General features: G+C 42.9%; 1 protein-coding gene across 1 annotated transcript in view; it reads left to right on the top strand.

The window, feature by feature from the left end:
- The first annotated feature begins 474 nt into the window (after window positions 1-474).
- The window catches only part of LOC121848515, a 49,667-nt gene continuing 27,392 nt past the window's right edge, over window positions 475-22,749 (top strand). Inside the window, exons 1-9 of the mRNA XM_042332721.1 lie at window positions 475-559; window positions 3,008-3,067; window positions 5,072-5,157; window positions 5,647-5,797; window positions 6,685-6,849; window positions 9,837-9,946; window positions 11,852-11,945; window positions 17,769-17,797; window positions 19,526-19,617. Of these exons, the coding sequence (XP_042188655.1) occupies window positions 3,031-3,067; window positions 5,072-5,157; window positions 5,647-5,797; window positions 6,685-6,849; window positions 9,837-9,946; window positions 11,852-11,945; window positions 17,769-17,797; window positions 19,526-19,617 (764 nt within the window). The 5' untranslated portion in view covers window positions 475-559; window positions 3,008-3,030. The remainder of the gene's footprint in view (window positions 560-3,007; window positions 3,068-5,071; window positions 5,158-5,646; window positions 5,798-6,684; window positions 6,850-9,836; window positions 9,947-11,851; window positions 11,946-17,768; window positions 17,798-19,525; window positions 19,618-22,749) is intronic.

The raw sequence follows: 22,749 nt of genomic DNA, 5'->3' as shown, positions 1-22,749 counted from the left end.
TGAGGGGGGGCAGAGTGAGGAGAGGGCAGTGGGGGGGTTCAGTGAGGGAGGCAGTGAGGGGGACAATGGGGGGCGTGAAGGGGGGACAGTGAGGGGGGGCGGTGAGGGGGGCAGAGTGAGGAGAGGGCAGTGGGGGGGTTCAGTGAGGGAGGCAGTGAGGGGGACAATGGGGGGGCGTGAAGGGGGGACAGTGAGGGGGGGCGGTGAGGGGGGCAGAGTGAGGAGAGGGCAGTGGGGGGGTTCAGTGAGGGAGGCAGTGAGGGGGGACAATGGGGGGGCGTGAAGGGGGGACAGTGAGGGGGGGGCGGTGAGGGGGGGCAGAGTGAGGAGAGGGCAGTGGGGGGTTCAGTGAGGGAGGCAGTGAGGGGGGGACAATGGGGGGGGAGTGAAGGGGGGACGGTGAGGGGGGGAGTGAGGGGGGGACAATGGGGGGGGGAGTGAGGGGGTGGGGGGGGGGTGTGAGGAGCACGTGGTGTGATGGTCACGTGAGCTAACGGTCAGCCGGCGACCGTTTACCTGTTCGCGCGCTTTTGCTTCTCAACCGCCGCGATGAGAGTCCGTGAGTCACACACCTCCCCATACACCCCAATATACCCTCACAATACACCCCACAATATACCCCCACATTATCCCACAATATACCCCCATATACCCCACAATATACCCCCACATTATCCCACAATATACCCCCATATACCCCACAATATACCACAATATACCCCCACAATATCCCCCCATATATCCAAATAATATACTCCCACAATATACCCCCATATCTCCCTACAAAACAGCACCCAACCCCCCCAACAGCAACCAACCCCCCCAACAGCAACCAACCCCCCAACAGCAACAACCCCCCCAACAGCAACCAACCCCCCCAACAGCAACCAACCCCCCAACAGCAACCAACCCCCCCAACAGCAACAACCCCTGATGACCTGATGTTCATCATAAACCTCCTTTTTCAATTTTATTTTAATTAAGTTTCCTTGTTCATCCGGGGAGGTTTGGGAATATATTCGTGGGAATATATTAGTTCTGTCCCCGAGCTATATCCTCCTTGAAGGCTTGCCATTGCTCGTTAGTTGTTTTACCTGCCAATCTTTCTTTCCAGTCCGCCTTGGCCAGGTCCCTTTTTAACTCACTGAAATTAGCCCTCTTTCAGATGAGTACCTTCACCTTTGATTGTTCCTTCCTCCTTTCCATAAAGCTAATCTCTGTTAGAACCTGCTTCACTTGCCTCACTTCATTCCTCAGAACTAGATCCATCACTGCTTCCTTCCTCGTCGGGCTGGAAACATACTGATCCAGAAAGTTATCCTGCACACAATTCAGGCTCCGCCACTGTTAAGCGCTCTGAGAAGTACCCTGCGTGGAGGGCGCTATATAAGTTGTTGTTTCTCCAGCCATGGATTCATGTGTTTGATCCTACTGTTTTGATACTCACTTGCACGAGGCACTGGGAGTAATCCAGAGATCACTACCTTTGAGGTCCTACTCCAGCTTTTTCCCTAACTTCTGATACTCTCTCTATAGGATCTCAGCCCTTTTTTTCCCTGCATCATGGATCCCAACATGGATCACGATTTCTAGATGTTCCCCTTACCCCTGTTGAATGTTTTGCACCCCTTCCGTGTTGTCTTCAACCCTGGCATCAGAGAGACAACATACAATGCAAGAGTCATGTTTTTAGTTGCAGAAATGCCTGTCTACTCCTTTCACCATTGTATCCCCAATGACAATTGCATTGACACTCTTCCCTGTGTTACCCTGTGCATCAATTTGCTTTTGACGCCTCTCCCCAGAGGTGTCATCACCCTCACCAGTATTCAGTGCAGAGAACTGCTTTGTGAATGCCACACTCTCGGGATTTCTGCACTGCTCGTCTCCTCTTCCTAACACACTGGGTGGTCACCCACTCACTCTACTTCAAGAAAGATTTCCCACTTGCCTACTGAATGAAGGAGTTCTCTCTTTCTCTCTGGTATCACTTTTGCTGAAGAATTCCCACTCTCACCAAATTCCTTAACAGAATTCTCACTCTGTTCCACCTCACTCAGTTCCTCCTCAGTTCCCTGGGATTTCTGCTCATAGTATCTGAATTCTGCTATACAATATACCACAATATACCACAATGTACCATAATATACCACAATATACCCTGTAAATACCACAGTATACCTCCTAACTATTACAATATACCGCATAAATATCATAATATACCCCAGAAATATCACAATATACCATCACAATATATCACAATATTCTCAATATAACCATCTAACCAATATGCAATGAAACCATCTAAATTATAATAACATCTACAGTATTTCCCATAAATTATAATATTATCTGTAATATAACATTGACAATATAACAACATTTTACTCCTAATAGATTTTATGCTAAAAACAGTCCAGGACTAATATTTTGGAGTGTTTTTTCTCGTTTTGGGGGGAAAAGTTTTTCCCGAGGGGCTGAAGAAGAATTATTTATTAGTTTGTTATATATATACATATATAAATATTAACTTGTTTATTATTGAGTTGTCATTTATTATTTAATTACAAATGACTTGATGGTTATTTAGTTATATATTAATTAAATTAGTGTAAATATTTTTTAAATTTAGTCTATATTCATTTTAGTTTCTTTAGTTAGATTTGATTGACACTCTTCCCTGTGTTACCCTGTGCATCAATTTGCTTTTGACTCCTCTCCCCAGAGGTGTCATCACCCTCACCTCCAGCTGTGGTGAGGAAGATGGTACAGTTCGGCTGCTAAAGTAACTGTGATATTAAAGTGAGGATGAACTGTCTGAGAACATATACCAAATGGTATTATTAATATAAATATATTGAGCCCTGGGGCTGGTGACATCTCAGCTGCAGGAATAGCTCAGAGTTTGAGGTGCAACACCCCACCCACCACCCCACAAAATCCTTTTAATATATCAATTTCTTTATTTTTTGTTCAATTTATTTGTTGTTTTTGTTTTTGAATAAAGCAAGAAAAAAATTGCTTCTCTAAATGGCAAGTAGTAATCCGCATATCGCAGATCAGTCAGGTGAGGATTCCTTCAGCTCATTTTCCCAGAATTATTATTTAGTATTAATGTGATTGATTATTTTATTATTCACAATTGTGCTTTATTATTAATAATGTGCATGATTTATAATTTAATTTGTCACTTTTTTACTTTCTGATTTATTATTAACAATAATGTGTACTATTATTTATTATTACTGTGATTTATTTTTGTTAATTAATTACTATATATTCTTGTGATTTATCACAGATGTTCAATTATTTACGAATAATAAATGTAACGAATAATAAATATAACAATAATAAATCACAATAGTTATAAGGCAGGAGAAAAAAACACATATCTTTGAAAAACGATTCAAGTACTAACAACAACAACATTTTATATAGTACCCCTCACACAGGGTAACGTCCCATAGCGCTTGGCAGTGGAAGAGCATGATGCTGAGCCGGGGGAGCGGGGAGGTGATTGTAGACGCAGTAAAGAGGAAGGTCTTTAGATGTGACCTGAAGATGAGGAAAGTAGGGGCAAGGCGGAGGGATGAAGAAGAGTGTTTTACTGAATAACTGTTATTGTGTGTTATTTCTTAATGTATTAATTTATTAATGTATTCATGTATAATATTTGGTATAATTAACAATAAATAATTATTTTGGATCCTTTATTTATTAATTGGGGAATAGTGGGGAATAGGAGAAATGGGGTAATAATCCCTTCAAAAATAAATAATTTGGTCACATAATCCACGATTGTTAGTGGGACACTGCTGTGCACAAGCATATGGAGTAAGAAAACCTGCCTCAGGTTTTGCTCTGCACAGGAATCAAACCCAGGTCCTCTCACTTGCGAGTCAAGTACTCTAACCAATACGCTACAGGACTCTAAACGAAAGAATGATTAGGCAAGCTGGGGCTCTTCAGTCTCGAGAGAAGGCGTGTTAGAGGGGATCGTATTGATGTGAATACTATTTAAAATTAGATTGAAAAGTAAACCCTGAATAATACTTTAGAATGCACCAAGACAGTAGAACAGGAGGACATGGGTTTAGAGTTGTAAAGATCAATTTTAGGCAGATGTCAGAAAGTTTTTCTTTACCTAGAGCGTAACTAACAACTGAAACAGGTTGCTAGCAAGTATGGTTAATCTCATTGTACTGCAACAGTACTATAACTGGTGAACAAAATAGAAATGGGATTAAAAGATCTGGCATAATCTAATAAATTGGCAGTGGAGATCTTATGTAATGAATGGCTCCTTCTGTTCCTACTTTCGTAACAGATGATGGACAAGGACTCATGTTAGCACTCTTAAGGCTTGTCTGATTGATGTTGTGAATTTATTAGTGCATTTTATGTGCAGTTAGTGTTGACATATGCCAACTAACAAGTTTATTGACGTGACTCAAACTAATTTGCTTGGGACTTTCTACAGTATTAGGTGATTTGAATACCTGGAGCAAATTACAAGCATGTAATTAAATTAAAAGGTTCAGATTACATTCTAAATTACCAGGAGCATTTTGTAACATTATCTGTACCTTTAGATTAGTCTACAACCTTTTTACTCACTGCAGGAGATGGGTTATTTTATTTAATATACATTATTTATTGAAATATATGAATAAATCAATCATCTCATAGGCTTAGTTTCAGGCTGATTAGTTTCAGCCAGGAATCACAAACCTCCAATGTATTGTTAGTGACCTCGATTTAAGGTCTCATCTGAAAGAAAGCATCTGTCGCAATGCAACGCTCCCCCAGTACAGTGCTGGAGTGTTAGTCTACACTGTGAGCTCAAAGTCACAACACTTGGTCCTGGAGAAGATAAGAATACTTTAAATATACATTTGTTAAAGTGCTCCAATCATACACACCATGCCCTGTGATACTTAAATTGTGTTTGCAATTTGTAATTTTGCTTATTATATTTAGCACCAATTTTTTTTACTCTTGTTGAGGAATCGTATAGCTGATGTATTTGTATATTAAGAACTAACTATTGTGGTTTTGCTTGTGTATTTAGAAGTTGAATATAACTCACCAGAGAACACAAATCCTGATGATGACCCACAAAATGTTGATAGTGTCAAACAAAATGTGCTTCATGAGGTATGATATGAGACAACCACAACTGATGTAACTTATTTTCTTTTAATTTAAACTACTGCAAAGTGAATTAGGGCTATGGAAAGTGGTGTTCACTGTTGTTTGGCGAGCTTTCAGCCAACTGTAAAAAATATTTTAAGAAGTGTCATAGAATCCTACAGCGTACGAGGAGGCAATTTGGCCCATCGTGCCTGTGCCGGCTATCCAATTAGTCCCACTCCTCCGCTCTTTCCCCATAGCCTTGTCTATATATTTATATGGTGAATTTCTGTATATTTCAATATATTTGTATATATAAATATATATAAATTTATTTACATATTTATATATACAGTATTTCATAATTTTCCAGCATGATGATATTATGTAGCATGAAGGTGCTATATAAACGTAAATTGTATTGCCACAACAATATGTAGAAAATTATTTAAGATTCAGATTTTTTGTAATCATTATTATACTTAGTAATTATTTTGTTTAATTTTATTTTAGGCAGCTTATGGCGACACAGCAAAATTAGTACAGTTAATAAGGAGTCAACAAATTAATGTGAACGACTGTGATGCTCAGGGAAGGACTACGGTTCACATCCTTGCAGCGAGGAATAATGTGGATGTGCTTGAGATCTTAGCCAAGGAAAATGGTAGGTACAGTGAAGCGTGATCACTCAATCATTTCACTTGAGTTTTAAACAAAGATGCCTTAATACAGAAATTTGGGTTTTGATGGACCATGGCATTTAAAAGATAGTTGATTCCAGACTGGCTCAGTGAGGTAGAGTGGGGATGCATGTCTGGTAATGAGGTGTGGAGGTGCTGATAGGAGCCAATCAGGAGAACCTCGGTGTTGTCGACATTCAGCTGTAGAAAGTAAGCTTTCATATGAATCTTAATGTCTAACAGACAGTCGGTCAGGATAGAAATGGTCCTGGAGTCGAGGTTTGAAGCAGAGAGACAGAGTTGGGTGTCATCTGCATACATATGGAAGTTGATAGATGATAGATTCTGGAAATTTCCATCAATAAACTCACAGGTCTATAGTTGCTTATTTTGTCCCTCACTTCCTCGGTGGTTCATGTGGTGAAAAACACCGATATATAGTTTGTCAAACAATTGATTATTCTATAATATGCATAATATTTTGTAGAGTCATGTAGCGTATTGGTTAGAGAACTGGTCTCACAAGCTAGAGGAGATGGGTTTGATTCCCGGCTGAGTAAAATGTTAGGCAAGTTTCCTTAGTTCACACGCCTCTGTTTACCTTGCAGTAAGTAGGAACCCGGTTGTTAGTCGTTAGGCGGATCACTTTTCCAGGGGTAATAATTCCTTAATAAAAAAATTGGTCACTTCAATCCACGACTATTAGTGGGACACTGCTGTATGCAATTGGCTGCAGCATTTTTTCCCAAACATATGCAGTCAATTAATTTTACAGTATATTCTGTGTTGCGCTTCAAGACATCTCGAAGGTGGGATAAGGCGCTATATCAAATGCAAGGATTATTATTATTACTATTATTATTCTGTATAGATGTTGATCTAGATACGAAGACTTTTGAAGACCTTCAAGCTCCAATTCATTATGCTGCAAAACATAATTCACTCTGCACTCTGCTTTATCTGTGTGAAAATGGTGCTAATATTGAAGCCCGAGACCAGAGAGCAAGGACACCACTGTTTCTCGCTGTTGAGTATGGTAAGGTCATTTACCAGATAAGGAATGTGATCGTGAACTGATGCAATTTCTTCTGAAATTCCACATCGACCTGTTTGCTTCCTCCCCTTCTAGACATGTCTCCTCTTCAAATGCACCTTTGATCATCCTCCTACCCCTCCCTTCCCTGCCCTCCACCCCTCCTGATCCCAAACCTCTGCTCGGGTCCAAATCTCTGATTGTCCAGTGCCTTGGGACGTCCTACTGATGTAAAAGGTGCTATTCAGATATAATTTAGTTTTGTTGAAAGTAGCAGGGACATAAGTTTTTAGATTTCTATCTAACTTCAATATTTAATTTGAATGATTGAGGGATTCTGAATTATACACTTCAAACACTGATTTCCAGTGAAGTGTAAATAATAATAATTCTCACATTTGATATGTCAGGGGGAAGGTCGAAGCTAGTTTAGTGAACATCAATGTCCCACAAACAGCCATAAATGAATGACCAATTTTATAATCTGAGGGATTGTTGGCCAGAAAACGAGGAGAAACTACTTTTTTGATTAGTGCCATGGGATCCCTTCCTCACTCCCTTTGCCTCGCCCCCTCTCTTCCTATTTTCAGGTCTCTGCTGAAGACCTTTCTTTTCGACTGTGCCTTTGGTCACCTTCCTCCCTCTCCCCCTCCCCCTGGCTTGGCCCTGGGATCCGTTACTGTGAAATGCTCTGAGACGCCGTCCAGCGTGGAGGGTGCTATATAAATCCAAGTTATTGTTGTTGGATCTTTAACGTTTATCTGAACAGGCAGACAGGACTTTGGCTTATTGTCTTATACAAAGGACAGCACCTCCAACAATGCAGCTCTCCCCACCATTTCCTTGCAGAGCAAACCGAGCGAGACGAGACTATGTCCTGGTGTAGGGTTTAATTCCATAACTCTCTGACTATGAGGGTAGAGTGCTATAATTGAATCAGGCTGATTTAGGTAAACTAGAATTTAAATTGACTGGCAAGGGGAGTATTGGAGAAGTCTAACATTATGGTCATGAAGAGAGGATGAGAGGATTAGTGGTAATACAGGGACACAGGCAAGTGATATTCCAGAGATGGAAGAAGGCGACTTTGGTCAAATACCAGAGTAGTGTTTGGAGTAGAGTTGAGAGTCAAACAGAACACCAGGGAAACATACGAGTTCAGTAAGGTGGAGTGAGAATCCTGGGAGATTGATACAGAAGCACATAAATATTGAAGAGGAGGGGACCAAGGACACAGCCATGAGTAACACTGCACGAGACGAGAGGAGGGGCTAGAGGAGAAACCATTTAGAGATGAAGTGGAGACGGTGTGAGAGGTACGAGCTGAACCATTCAAGGACAACCATGAAGGTTGAGGTGAAAAGAGAGGCAGTGGAGGAGGTTAGAGTGGACAATGGTATCGAAGGCAGCGGAAAGGTTAAGGAAAATGAAGAGGCGGAGGGAGCCCTGGCCACAGATGGACAAAATCTAGTTGGTCACTTTGACCAAAGATGTTTCTGTGCTTTGGATGGCACGGAAACCCGATCGGAGGGGTTCGTGAAGGGATTGGCAGGAGAGTAAGGAGCGAAGCTGGGTAGCAATGATTCATTCCAGGACCTTGGAGAGGAAAGGGAAGTTGGAGATGGGGCGGTAGTTTGAGAGTATGGGTTCAGGGAAAGTTTTTTAAGGATAGGAGTGATAACGGCTGTTTTTTTATATGTGGGAACAGTGCCAGTGGATAGGGAGAGATTTATGATGTCTGTGAATAGAGGGGCAAGGAGTTGGAGCTGGGAGGGTAAGGAGAGGGATAGGAATGGGGTTGAGGGAGCAGGTGGTCGATTTCATAGTGGTGGTGAGAGAGGAGTGCGAGACAGGTTCGTAGGTGTGGAGGGAGGGGTGGGTAAGGGTTGTGGTGTGAGGGGGAGTAGGGAGAGGTTAGTGGAGTCCTGTCGCTCAGTGGTTAGAGCACTCGCTTTGCAAGTGAGAGACCTGAGTTCAATTCCAGGCAGAGGGCGAAACCTTGGGCAAGTTTCCTTACTCCACACAGAGCCTAATAATAATTCCTCCAAAACCAAAAGCAATAATAAATTGGTCATTTTCAATCTACGACTGTTTGTGGGACATTGCTGTGCGCAATTGGCTGCCGCGTTTGCCCACAAATATACAGTCAATTCACTTTACAGTGTACTCTGTGAAGCGCTTTGGGACGTCCTCCCGACGTGAAAAGCGCTATATCAAATGCAAGGATTATTATTATTATTATTAAACGGAATGGCAGAGGCAGCTAAGTAGATCCCCTCGACTTTGGTTTCGGGGAAGTCCAGCATTGCCTCACAGTTGGTGTTGGAGAAGAGGATGAGAGAATGGGCAGAGGAGCCAGTTGGTAATGGAGGCGAGGAGTCGGGGGTGTCCTTGGCCTCCAAAAATGACGATTTAGTGAAGGCGAGGGCGGAGTGGTAAGATTTGATAAGGTCCAGCCAGATCTGCCGATGAATACAAAGAGTTGAATGGCCTCGAACTATTGTATGTTGTAGTTTTCAGTGAGGCAATGTACAATTAGAAGGGGAATGGAGTCTGAACAGTTTAAGGTTTGTGGAGTCCTGTAGCTCAGTGGTTAGAGCACTCGCTTTGTAAGCGAGAGACCTGAGTTCAATTCCAGGCCGGTTAGGGCGAAACCTTGGGCAAGTTTCCTTACTCCACACAGAGCCTAATAATAATCCCTCCAAAACAAAACAATAATAAATTGGTCATTTTCAATCCACGACTGTTTGTGGGACATTGCTGTGCGCAATTGGCTGCCGCGTTCGCCCACAAATGTACAGTCAATTCACTTTACAATGTGTTCTGTGAAGCGCTTTGGGACGTCCTCCCGACGTGAAAAGTGCTATATCAAATGCAAGGATTATTATTATTATAAAGTTCATTCACTCTGGCTCCTCTGAAGTTTTAACATGGTTCTCCAATATTCAATTGTTTTCTTGTAATGAATATGTGTCATTACTTTTTTTCAGGTCACACCAAGGCAACCAGACTGCTTCTGCAGTACAATGTAGATTTTCGAACAGTTGATGCTTCAGGCCAATCCATTCTGTCACTAATGATAATGAACATGCCTGATGTGGTAAGAAATTAATGATGCCCTTTTTTCAAAGCAAAATTATGCCTTTTGAAAGTGTATACAGACATATGGGTAGAAATTCCAATAGTCTAGATTTACTCCATTAATGTAACATATCAAGGTGTAAGATAATATACAACACATAGAATTTGTGAAATTAATAGAAACATTTTTTAATTTTGAATCTGACTTAATATAAGTTCTTTCAGGAACTGCAGAAAACTGGCTTCAAAGTTAAAACTAAATTCAATAATTTGACAAATTCTGCACACCCTAAAATTCTCAGTTGATCGAGTAAATCTAAAACTAGGTAAAATCTTATCCCATAATATCTTGTGGAAAATTTACATTTACATTGCCTCAATCCCTCTATTTCCCTTATCTATCTTCAGTCACCTGAAGTCTTACTTCTTTGACCATTATGGTCACCTCCTCCTTCTCCCTTGCTTGGTGTCTGAACCCGCCTCTGTACAGCTCTCTGGGACACTATCCTGCATGAAGGTCTGTATAAATGCTAGTTGTTATTCTTCAGTATCTTATCAGGAACTGGATTAGGTATTTTAAATAAAAATTTGCATTTTTATAGCCCCTTTACATCTCAAAACAATTCAGAGTAATTACTGTCAATTGTAGTGACTTTTTTGGCAATCACAGTAATCATTTTAAACATGGCAAAGAACTACTAAGAACCTGGAAGTTAACAACCTATTTTATCTGGAGCATTGTTTGCCAAGATACTTCTCTTCTCTTTTTGAATGGTATCTTTGGAAGTTTAGTGAATACCTGAAAAGGCAAGCATCTACCTTTTTAACATCTTATCTGAAGGGCAATAGATCCAGCAATGCAATGCTCCCCAATGTTGGAGTGTCAGCTTAAGCTGTGAACTGAAGTCCTCAATGTGGGGTTTCAACCCATAACTTAAACCATCAGATAGAGTGTTGCTAACTGATGTTGCAGTGCGCAAACTGGCTGCCATGTTCACTTACAACACACAGTTACAACAACAACAAAATTACATTTATATAGTGCCTTTCACGTCGGGAGGATGTCCCAAGGTGCTGGACAGACAGAGTTACGGACCCGAACTGGGAATCGAGGTGGGGGAGGGTGGAGGGCAGGGGAGAAGCGGAGAATCGAAAGCATGGTCGAAGAGAAAGGTCTTGAGGTGGGTCTTGAAGGTGGCGAGGGAGCGAGATGGAGGGACTGTGGGATGGAGTTCCAGAGGGTGGGTGCAGAGTGGCAGAAGGCCCACCCGCCAATAGTGGGGTGAGCAAGGCGGGGGATGTGAAGCAGGCCGGAGCCCACTGAGTGGAGGTAGTGAGCAGGATGGTATGGGGTTAGGAGGTTGGAGAGGTAGGGGGGACAAGACTGCAGGGTATTGAAGGTGAAGACCAGGATCTTGAATTGTATCCTCTGTGTGATGAGAAGTCAGTGGAGTTGGGCGAGGATGGGGGTGATAGGGTCACGGAGCCTGGTGCGGGAGAGGACACGGGCTGCAGAGTTCTGGATGATCTGCAGCCTGTGGAGAGAGGAGTTGGGGAGGCCACAAGCAGTAAGTTTGCATAGTCGAGCCTCAGTGAAATGAAGGCGTGTATGAGGGTTTCGGGGGCCTGTGGTGTGAGGCAGTGTCGGAGTCCGGCGACATTGCGGAGGTGGGGGAAGGCAGAGCGGGTCATGGTGCGAATGTGGAATAGAAAGGATAGTTAAGGGTCAAACAAGACCCCAAGGTTCGGGACTGGCTTAGCAAGGTGGAGTGTGCAACCATGGATGGCAATGCTGTCAGCGCCAGTTACTATAGAAAGCATTTTGAATAGTTTCAACATGATAAGGTGCTATAACAAATGCAAACATTATTATTTATAAAAAACAGAAGTAACATGTTGATCTGCACTGTGCTTCCTACTACAGGCTGAGGAATGCTTGGACAAACTTATTTATCATAATCCTACTACTCAACGATCATACTATTATCTCAAATGTTTAGAGCCGATTTACAACAAGTGTAAGTTCTAGACAAGATTGCCTGTATTTGGTAGTGAAAATGTGTCTTCATGGTTAGATGATCTATACTTCAAGGTATTTGGAGAGACAAGGGAGTTTATGTTGAATAAACATGTCCATTGACATGTTTAAGGAGTCAGCGGACATTGCGGTGGTTTCAACAAATTGGATTTAAGCAAATGTGTTTCCCATATTCAGAATTGTTAACAGAGCCATACTTGGCATCTGTGGGCTCTCCTCAATACAATGGAGCATTGTTTTAATGTGGTTTTGGCATACTTAAAAGCGCCTCAAATCCCATCATCACACTTCAAATTTGTTGTTCTTGAAATGCTGTGATTATGATCTGAAACAGTTTGAATTTACTTGTGTGCTGAAGGGAAACATGACCAGGCCACTGCAAGTGTCCCTTCCTAATGATGAAGTCAGCCGTTGTTTTAGCACGGGAAGTTAAAATGGCCAGCTTTTGTTCAAGGACTCGTAAAAAAAACAGCTTGATGCTGTGATGTGAAGGTGGGTAATCTGGAAGGATGAGAAAAATGATCCAAAGTGCCTTCTTCCCCTTATCCCTGCAGATTACTTCTCTTTAGATTGCTATCTCATTCTCCCTTGAAAGCTAATATGAATCATGCCTCGATCACTGCATCTAGAAGCAACTCTCTGTATAAAAAAATCTCCAAATTAACAACTTCCTAGCTTAGGTATCTTATATTCATGCCCTCTGGTCACTGACTCAATAACTAGTGGAAATATTTTCTCCCTATTGATTATCAAAATCCTTCATAATTTTGAAAATTTCTATCAGGTCTCTCTAACTTTCTATTGAAAAATAAACCTAGTTCCTTCACTAAGTCATAGGTCAAACCACTCCTAGTGTATTTTCCTAATAAACCTCTTCTCTATGTCCCCCTGTTGGCCTTCCTAAAGTGGGAACTAAAACTGTATTTAATACTCTAATACACCCAACAGGGTAACAGCTCCTTTTCTGCTCCTAACCAAATAGATTCTGTTTTTGGACCCTCTAACACATGGTGCCGTAACTACGTCTTTAATCAATATCGCCACCTCCACTCCTTTTTTTCCTTCCCTATCCCTCCTGAATACATTGAGACCAGGAATATTCAGATCCGATTCCTGTCCTTGTTTGAGCCAGGTCTCCGTTATTGCCACTACATCATAACCCCAAGTGGCAACTTGAGGTGCAGATCACCAATCTGATTTGTCATACTCCGTGCATTTCCGCACATGCACTCCAAGACCGATTGAGTTTGCTCTGCATTTCTCCCCCATCTAACCCCTCTTTTTTCTGGATTATTCCTTATTAAGTCGCTATTCATCTCTCCCAGCTCTCTATGTAACTTGTTTGTCCTCTCTGATCCTACATCCTGATTTCCTTCCCCCCCTCGAAATTAGTTTGAACCCTTACACCACGAGTTAACCTCCCTGCGAGGACGTTGATCTCAGCCCTGTTCAGGTGTAACCCATCCACCTTGTACAGATCCCACCTGCCCCAGAACTGAGCAAGAGACCTGAGTTTAATTCCAGGCAGGGTGAAACCTTGGGCAAGTTTTCTTACTCCATAAGCCTAATAATAATCCCTCCAAAACCCCCAAAAATAATAAATTGGTCATTTTCAATCTACGACTGTTTGTGGGACATTGCTGTGCGCAATTGGCTGCTGCGTTCGCCCACAAATGTACAGTCAATTCACTTTACATTATATTCTGTGAAGCGCTTTGGAACGTCCTCCCGACGTGAAAAGCGCTATATCAAATGCAAGGATTATTATTATTATTATAACTGGTCCCAATAATCCAGGAACCTGAAGCCCTCCTTTCTGCACCATTTCTCCAGCCATGCGCTCACGGTTTGATCTGCTGTTTTGATACTCACTTGCACAAGTCACTGGGAGATCACTTTGAGGTCCTACTCTTTAGCTTTTTCCCTAGCTTCTGATACTCTCCCTGTAGGATCTCAGCCCTTTTTTTCCCCTAGGTCATGGATCTCAACATGGACCATGACTTCTGAATGTTCCCATTCCCCCAATAGAATGTTTTGCAGCCGTTCCATGATGTCTTGAACCCTGGCGCTAGAGAGGCAACATACAATGTGAGAGCATGGTATGTTGCCTCTCTAGCGCCAGGGTTCCTTGGTTGCAGAAACTCCTGACTACTTCTTTCACCATTGTTTCCCCAATGCCAATTGCATTGACACTCTTCCCTGTGTCCCCTTGTGCATTCATTTGCTTTTACCTCCACTCCCCAGAGGTCATCACCCTCACCAGTATTCAGCACAGAACCGGTTTGTGAGTGCCACACTATCAGGGGATTTCTGCACTGCCCGCCCCTTTCTGCCCTGCCATATTCCCAGATATATTTTATATTATTGTATAATTATGCAAATTCCCACTCTCACTAAATTCCTTAACAGATTTCTCACTCTATTCCATCTCACTCAGTTTCCTTCTCACGTTGCTGGGCTCTTGCAAGCCTTCCCCTTTATATAGGACTCAAACAAAAGCACCCAGTTCATAGAATCTTACAACAACAACAAAATTACATTTGTATAGTGCCTTTCACATCAGGAGGATATCTCAAGGCGCTGGACAGATAGAGTTTTGTACCTGAGCTGGGGGTTGAGTTCGGGGAAGGTGGAGGGTAGGGGAGGAAGCAGGGAGATCGAAAGCGCGGATAAAGAGGAGGATTTTGAGATGGGTCTTGAAGAGACAAGGAAGGGGGCGTGGCTGAGGGACCGCGGGATGGAGTTCCAGAGAGTGGGAGTAGAGTGGCAGAAGGCCCGCCCGCCAATGGTGGGGTGAGCGAGGTGGGGACGTGAAGCAGGTCGGATCCCACTGAGCGGAGGGAGTGAGCAGGATGGTATGGGGTTAGGAGGTCCAGAGGTGGTGGGGAGCAAGACCATGGAAGGCTTTGAAGGTGAGGACCAGGATCTTGAACTGTATCTTCTGTGTAATAGAAAACCAGAGGAGTCAGGCGAGGATGGGGGTGATAGGGTCACGGAGTGTGGTGCGGGAGAGGATGCGGGCTGCAGAGTTCTGGATGCAGAGTCTATGGAGGGCGGAGTTGGGGAGGCCGACAAGCAATGAGTTTGCATAGTCAAGCCTTGATGTAATGAAAGCATGTAATGAAAGCTTGTATTATACAGCACAGAAGGAGGCTATTCGGCTCATAGTGTCTGTGCCGGCTCCATGAAAAGAGCTATCCAAATCAATCCCACTCCCCCACGGTTCCAGATTTGAACAACTCACTGCGTGAAAAAATTTCTTCTCCCCTCCACTCGGCTTCTTTTAGAGACTATTTTGAATCTGTGACCTCGAGTCACCAACACCCACCAGTGGGAACAGTTTTTCCCTTTCTAACCCATCAAATCCCCTCTTGATTTTGAAAACCTCTATTAGGTCCTCGTAACCTTCTCTGCTTCAATGAGAATAATCCTCACCTTTCCAGCCTTTCCTCATCATCACGGCCCCTCATTCCTGGTACCATCCTCGTAAATCGCCTCTGCACCCTTTCCAATGCCTTAACATCCTTCCTATAGTGCGGTGCCCAGAACTGGGCGCAGTATTCTTACTGAGGCCTAACCAGTGCATTCTAGATGTGAACAACTCGCTGTGTGAAGAAACTTCTCCTCACCTCCTCTCTGTTTCTTTTAACAGCTATTAGAATTGGTGTCCTCGGGTAACTGACCTACCCATCAGTGGAAATAGTTTCTCCTTGTTCACCCTATCAAATCTCATAATTTTGAAAACTTGTCTTAAGTCTCCTCTTAAACTTCTCTGCTCCAAGGAGAATAATCCTCGCTTCTCTAGTCTCTCCTGATAACTGAGGCCCCTCATTCCTGGTACCATCCTGGTAAATCTCCTTTGCACTGTCTCCAATGCCTTGACATCCTTCCTAAAGTGTGGTGCCCAGAACTGAACAGTCTCTAGCTAAAGCCTAACCAGTGTTTTATCATAACCTCCTGATTTTTGTATTCTATGCCCCTATTTATAAAGTTAGTATCCCATATTCTTTTTTTTTTAAACAGCTTTATCTACCTGTCCTGCCACCTTCAAGGATTTACTTATATGAACCCCCAGGTCTCTCTGTTCCAGTTTCCATTGTTCAGCAAATTTATTAATCTCCAACATCTCGCCTATGATTAACTGCCAATTGACTTGTTTACCTGCTTAAGTATACGGATGCGTCTACCTCAAGAAAGATTTTACACTCTTCTGCTGAATGAAAGAGTTCACTCTTGCTCTCTGGTCTTTCTCTTCCTGAAGAATTCCCACTCTCACCAAATTCCTTAACAGCATTCTCACTCCTGACCCTGCTGGGCCTTCTGCTCAAAGTAACAGTATTATTACTATACATCAAGGCTCAATTACGGGAACGTCACATCAAGGTTCGATTACGGGAACTCCCTCATTGGCCTTCTCAACTCTTCCCTTCACAAGTTGCAGATCATCCAAACCTCTGCAGCTCGTGTACTCTCACGTACCAGGCTCCGTGACCCCATCACTCCCACCCTTGCCTGACTCCACTGGCTCCCCATCCCTCAGAGGATCGAGGTCAAGATCCTCGTCCTCACCTTGAAGGCCATCCATGGCTTTGCCCCCTCCTACCCCTCTGACCTGCGGACTCCCTACCAACCTGCCCACTCCCTCCGTTCAGCGGGCTCTGGCCTGCCCGACCTGCCCTACCACCAGTGGCTGGGCTTTCAGTCTCTCTGCCCCCACACTCTGGAACTCCATCCCACGATCCCTTTGCCTTGCTTCCTCCCTTGCCTCCTTCAAGGCCGGTCTCAATGCCCTTTTCTTCGACCGTGCCTTTGGTCTCGCTCCCACCTCTCTCTGCCTTCCGTCACCTCTACACCACCTCTCCCCCATGCTCAGATCCTGACACTTGACTTTGAGATGTCCTTCCGACGTGAAAGGGGCTCTATAAATGTAATTTTGTTGTTTGTTGTTGTACTGTAAAATCAGAGTAAGCAATTAAGAACGTACAAAGTAACTCTGACATTACTTGTCATAATCATGAGCACATTCATGATAGATATAAGCTAAGTATTGCAGATAGGAAGCAAATATAGGAGATACAAGCACTCAATTGGATGGGACAGAACTTGCCAAGTAGGACATAGAGAGAGACCGAGAGGATTAGTTCACTGAATGCTCCCTATGTGGAAGCAGCTGTGCTAAATTATCAAATCAGAACAACAAGATTCCAGGCTGTACTGTGCTCTGGTCAGGGTACGCTGAGAGTATTGCACACCGATCTGTTATGTGCCACGAGAGGACCACCCAGGCCCTAGAGAAGAGCAGTGAGGCAGACCATAAACAGGTCTAAATTACATGAATACCAAACTATCAGCTCTTTATACTTTGGTTCAATTCTGACATCTGGTTTCAATTGTGACCCTAATATGCAGCCAATAATAACTACAATTTGAGGTTACTATGGTATCATGAATACAAGTTTATTCAATTAAAAATTCATTGGCTGAAGACTGGGAAGAACAGGTGGTGGACACGTAAAGAATGAGCGGGTCCTCATTTAGAATTTGAGGTGAGGATCAGCGAATCCTGAAGGGAGAAAGAGCTCTTTTACATGGTATTTACTGACGTGTGAGGCAGCTGGAACAACTGGAATGCAGATCAGACAAATTGCTGTGTGCAAATTGGCTGTCATGTCCACCCAGATGCTACAGGCGCTATATCAAAGGATTATTATAATAATACAATGCTGCATATATAGGTTAATTTCCGTTTTAAGCAAATTGATTCAGAAACTAGAAATTAATTTTTTCTCCCTCTTTTAAACAGCATTACAAGGGGTTTATTCCAGGAGACCTGTGAGTACAATCTAACAAATATGTTGAATTGTCACTAATTCTTTTGAATTTTTGGTGGGGGTCAGCTGGGTGTCTAACACATGTGGATGTTCACCAGGCTTCAGAGTCTCCAAACCAAGCTGAGAATTCCATACATCCCACCTACACATGGAAATCCCAGACAGATTGTTGGAATGGAATGCGCTCTCTCCCTGGAAGGATGCATCCTGCTTGCCTAATTCCAGAAAGTGTTAGGCACAGGTTGGCAGGAGCCAAGGCTTGCGGACTCGAGAGTGTGCATTGCGGTTGCTGCTGGAGTTTAACCAGCTAAAACCGCATAGCTTACCATTGATGTTGCTATCCAGCAAGCTTTCCCGCTGCTTGTCCAGCTATTCTTTTGAAATATATCAAACGCAGGGTGGAACTTTTGCTTCAAAGAGATTGTTTGCATAAGCACTTGACAGATGGTTTGACTTTGATATGTGTATTGCGGATTCATTAGCACTAACGAGTATGTTTCGTTGGGGGTAAAATACATAACGTTCCTTATTTAATGCTGGTGTAAACTAACAAAGGAGTTAACCCTTGGTATGCGTTGTGCTACGAGTGATTGTGCCAAGGATATCACTGACCATAAACATGGAACCAATTTTTTGAACACGTGACAGTATGGTATCAATGGAGCTCCTGTGCCTAATACTCTCTAGAATAGATAAATGAGGTGTATCCCAGGGTTGCCAGGACACTGGACTCATTTAAAAAGCAGCTTGATGTAGTGATAGTGGACGGAAGGGTGGGTGTTCTAAGGGATGAGATTTGTTGGGCGAACAGGTTTTTTCATCCAAACAAAACCTGATCTTGTGAGAATCCACGCTCTATTCTGAACACAGGAAAATTTCCATGGGTAGGTGGCACATGTGGATCTCAGTCTGATTTAGATGCTCTTAAAGTATGGTTTCTGCATGTGTCAGACATCCAGCTGACCAACAAGAGGTAGGGAGATGCTAGTGCTGAGGGTAGGAGGACGATAGTAATGCTCTCTTGGTGAATTATGCTGTATATAAGTAGCTTGTGCGGAGTTCCTGCTGGTTGCTATCCACTGAGCAAAGGTTTAAACATGTCCAATGATCCACTAGTGACCATCCTCCTTGGGAGAGAGGCTAGAGAAGTCTGTGGGACTGAGTTGGCTTCAAGTTGATGTGCCTAGTAATGAAATATTGGAAGTGAGTCAATCCTCTGTCTTGATGTTCTGGGACTTGAGCCAGACAGGCTATTGATGACCAACCAACCAGGCCTGGGAAGATAGCATACTGGCCACTGGGAGCAGAGATTCATCCTTCCTACCTCTTGTTATCTTTACAACCCACAGTCCTGATGAACAGGATAGCCTAGCTAGACAACCAGCAGGAAGCTTCCCAGTAGCTGCAATGGCAAACTGCACTGTTTTGTCTGGCTAAACTCCAGCAGTTACCCCAAAGTACACTCAACACTCCCATAGCCTTGGCTGATACCAACCTGAGCTAAGCTCTCCTGGTCGAGCTAAGAAATTTGTGTCCCTCTAGTGACAGACTGTGCTGCCTCTAGTAGAAAAACGCTGGTGTATTTTTAAGTGTTAGAAATTATGAAACTAACCAAAAACATGTCAGAAGTCAAATGTTGGCTGAGAGATACTTGACATTGAGAAATTGCAATACTCAATCCTGCTTTGGGTTTTCTCACTTTGAAATAAATTATTTTTTATTCAACTAGATGCAATTTATTGTCCAATATGAATTATACAACCTAGCAAAACATCCCATTGTTCAAAAGTTTGTGAATATCAAGTGGAAAATTTATGGAGTGTAAGTATATGTCACCTATGACTCTTCCCTTCGCTTGAGGAATCCATAACAAAGTGACGTGAGCTTAATATTAGAGATAATATTAGAGTTAGAAGGGAGATCAAAAGATTTCTTCACACATAGGCTTGTGAGAATGTGGACTACATTTCCCATACTCAGAAGAACGTAATCTCAATTGAGTTTATTTAAAGGGAGAGAGAGATAGATGGATAGATGGATGGATGGATGGATGGGTGGTGGGTGGATGCTTAAGACGTAAGGGTATTAAGGGGTATGGAGAAGAGAATTGGAAATAGAATAAATCTTTTGCCATGGTCTCATACACTGGTGTAGCATGGGCTGAATTGTCTTCTGGTCCTATGTTGCAATGCAGATTATTGTTTTAGAAAGGTTTTACAGTCTCAGGCTCACCTCAGTTTCTGAAGCATTCTGATTTAATGCCATTTTCTTTGCTTTTAATTATATTAAAATGATGAATGTTGCGGAAAATGATCATATCATTCAACGTCAACAATAAAATTACATTTGTATAGCGGCTTTCTCGTTGGGACAGACACCTTTAAAGCTGCTGGACAGACAGAGTTATGGACCTGAGCTGGGGAAAACCTTTTACAGTAATTCCTGCGTAATAATAAATAATAATCCTTGCATTTAATATAGTGCCTTAACACATCTTCTGGGCATCTCAAAGGAAGTTTTTTTTTACACAAAGTACAGGATTGAGGAGGGTGGAGGGCAGGGGAGAAAGCAGGGTGATCGAAAGCACGGTCGATGAGGAGGGTCTTGAGATGGGTCTTGAAGGGGGCAAGGGAGGGGGCGAGGTGGAGAAACTGCGGGATGGAGTTCCAGAGGGTTGGGGCAGAGTAGCAGAAGGCCTGCCCACCAATGGGGCTGGCAAGGCGGGGGACGTGAAGCAGGTCAGAGCCCGCTGAGCGAAGGGACCAAGCAGGATGGTAGAGGGTAAGGAGGTCGCAGAGGTGGGGGGGGAGCAAGACCATGGAGGGCTTTGAAGGTGAGGACCAGGATCTTGAACTGTATCTTCTGTGTGATGGGAAGCCAGTGGAGTTGGGTGAGGATGTGGGTGATAGGGTCATGGAGCCTGGTGCGGGAGAGGACACGGGCTGCAGGGTTCTGGATAATCTGCAGCCTTTGGAGGGAAGAGTTGGGGAGGCCGACAAACAAGTTTGCATATTCAAGCCTCGATGTAATGAATGCATGAATAAGGGTTTCAAATGCAACGGTTTTGTCTTCTTTTAAAGCAAAATCCTATCGATTTATTCAGTAGCTTATTAAAGATCCAACCACAGTGTCCAGATTAATTGTGCTGTGTGCTTGTTTACCTACAAAAACTCAATATTACACATCTGGATTCCTGTAGCTCAGTAGTTAGAGCACTCACCTGGCAAGCGAGATACCTGGATTCGATTCCTGGCAGGCTAAAATGTTGGGCAAGTTTCCTTACTCCACACGCCTCTATTTACCTAGCAGTCAGTGGGAACCCGGATATTAGTTGATTGGTGGATCACTTCTCCGGGGGGTAATAATTTCCTCAAATAATAAATAATAGTAATAAAGGTCACTTCAATGCACGACTGTTTGTGGGACACTGCTGTGTGCAATTGGTTGTGCATTTCACACAAAAATTTTGTCAATTCACTTTACAGTATATTCTGTGATGCACTTTGAGATGTCTAGAAATCGTGATAAGGCGCTATATCAAATGCAAGGATTATTTCTTATAATCACAGTAGTTACTGTAAAAGGTTTTGATTCGTTTGATGTTATAGACACTATAAAAATGCAAATTCTTTCTTATATGTTTGTTATGTATGTTATTGTTTCACCTGATCTTTACAACCGGAAATCTTATTTTAAAGAATGATCAGTGAAGCATAGCTTAAATGAGATTGAGAAATTAAACTCGGAACAAAACTTTTGAATGGGCTGAGATATAGGTTGCACGGAGCAATTTCAGGACAGACATTAGGAAGTATTTTTTTACGCAGAGGGTAGTGAACAACTGGAACCAGGTTACCAGTAAAGGGTGGTTGAGAACAGGACTTATTAAAATCAGAAGGGTAGGAATTTTGAGAGTCAGAGGGGTAGTTATTTTGCAAGAGAGGGTTCAAATGGGCCATTTTCACCACCTAAACTTGTGAACCCCATTTCTTTCAAATAAAACTGCTTTTGTTGTTGTGATGCTCTCAAACAGCAACTGAGATGTCAACATAAGCCATGATAGGAACATAGGAACAGGAGTAGATCATTCAGCCGGTCGAGCCTGTTCCGCCATTTAATTAGATCATGGCTGATCTATATTTTTACTAGAATGTCAAATCCAATTTCCTGCTTTCTCCCCGTATCCCTTAATACCCCGACCTACCAAACATCTGGCAATCTCTTTCTTGAAGGTGTGGATGGATCCAGCATCCACGACCTTTTGGGGGACAGAATTCCAGATTTCTACCACCCTTTGAGTGAAAAAATACTCCTGATTTCACTCTTAAATGCTTGTTCTAATTTTAAGACTATGCCCCTTGTTTTGCATTCCCCCAACATAGGAAATGGCTTTTCTGCATCTACCCTATCAAATCCCTTTATCATTCTAAAACCTTCTTCAAATCACCCCTCGAGGGAATACAATCCAAGTTTACACAGCCTTTCCTCGTAACTTAACCCTTTTTAGCCTGGTAACATTCTGGTGAACCTGCATAGCACCCCCTCCAAGGCCAATATATCTTTCCTGTGTTGTGGTGCCCAAAACTGAACGCAGTCTCCAGGTGGGGTTTGACTAACGCTCTATACAGCTGAAGCATCATTTTTTTCCCCTTTCAATTCCAGGCCTCTCGAGATTATGTTTTGCACCTGGGAACTAGTTTTTAGTGATTTGTGGATATAGACACCCAAATCGTTTTACTCCTCTACAGCTCTTAATTTCTCTCCGTTAAGAAAGGGCGAAACCTCGGGCAAGTTTCCTTACTCCACACAGAGCCTAATAATAATCCCTCCAAAAACCGAAAACAATAATAAATTGGTCATTTTCAATCTACGACTGTTTGTGGGACATTGCTGTGCGCAATTGGCTGCCGCGTTCGCCCACAAATATACAGTCAATTCACTTTACAGTGTGTT

Source organism: Callorhinchus milii, unplaced genomic scaffold (genome assembly GCF_018977255.1).
Source record: "Callorhinchus milii isolate IMCB2004 unplaced genomic scaffold, IMCB_Cmil_1.0 Scaffold3, whole genome shotgun sequence".
In the NCBI taxonomy this organism is placed as follows: Eukaryota; Metazoa; Chordata; class Chondrichthyes; order Chimaeriformes; family Callorhinchidae; genus Callorhinchus; species Callorhinchus milii.
This window is presented reverse-complemented; position numbering and strand designations above follow the sequence as displayed.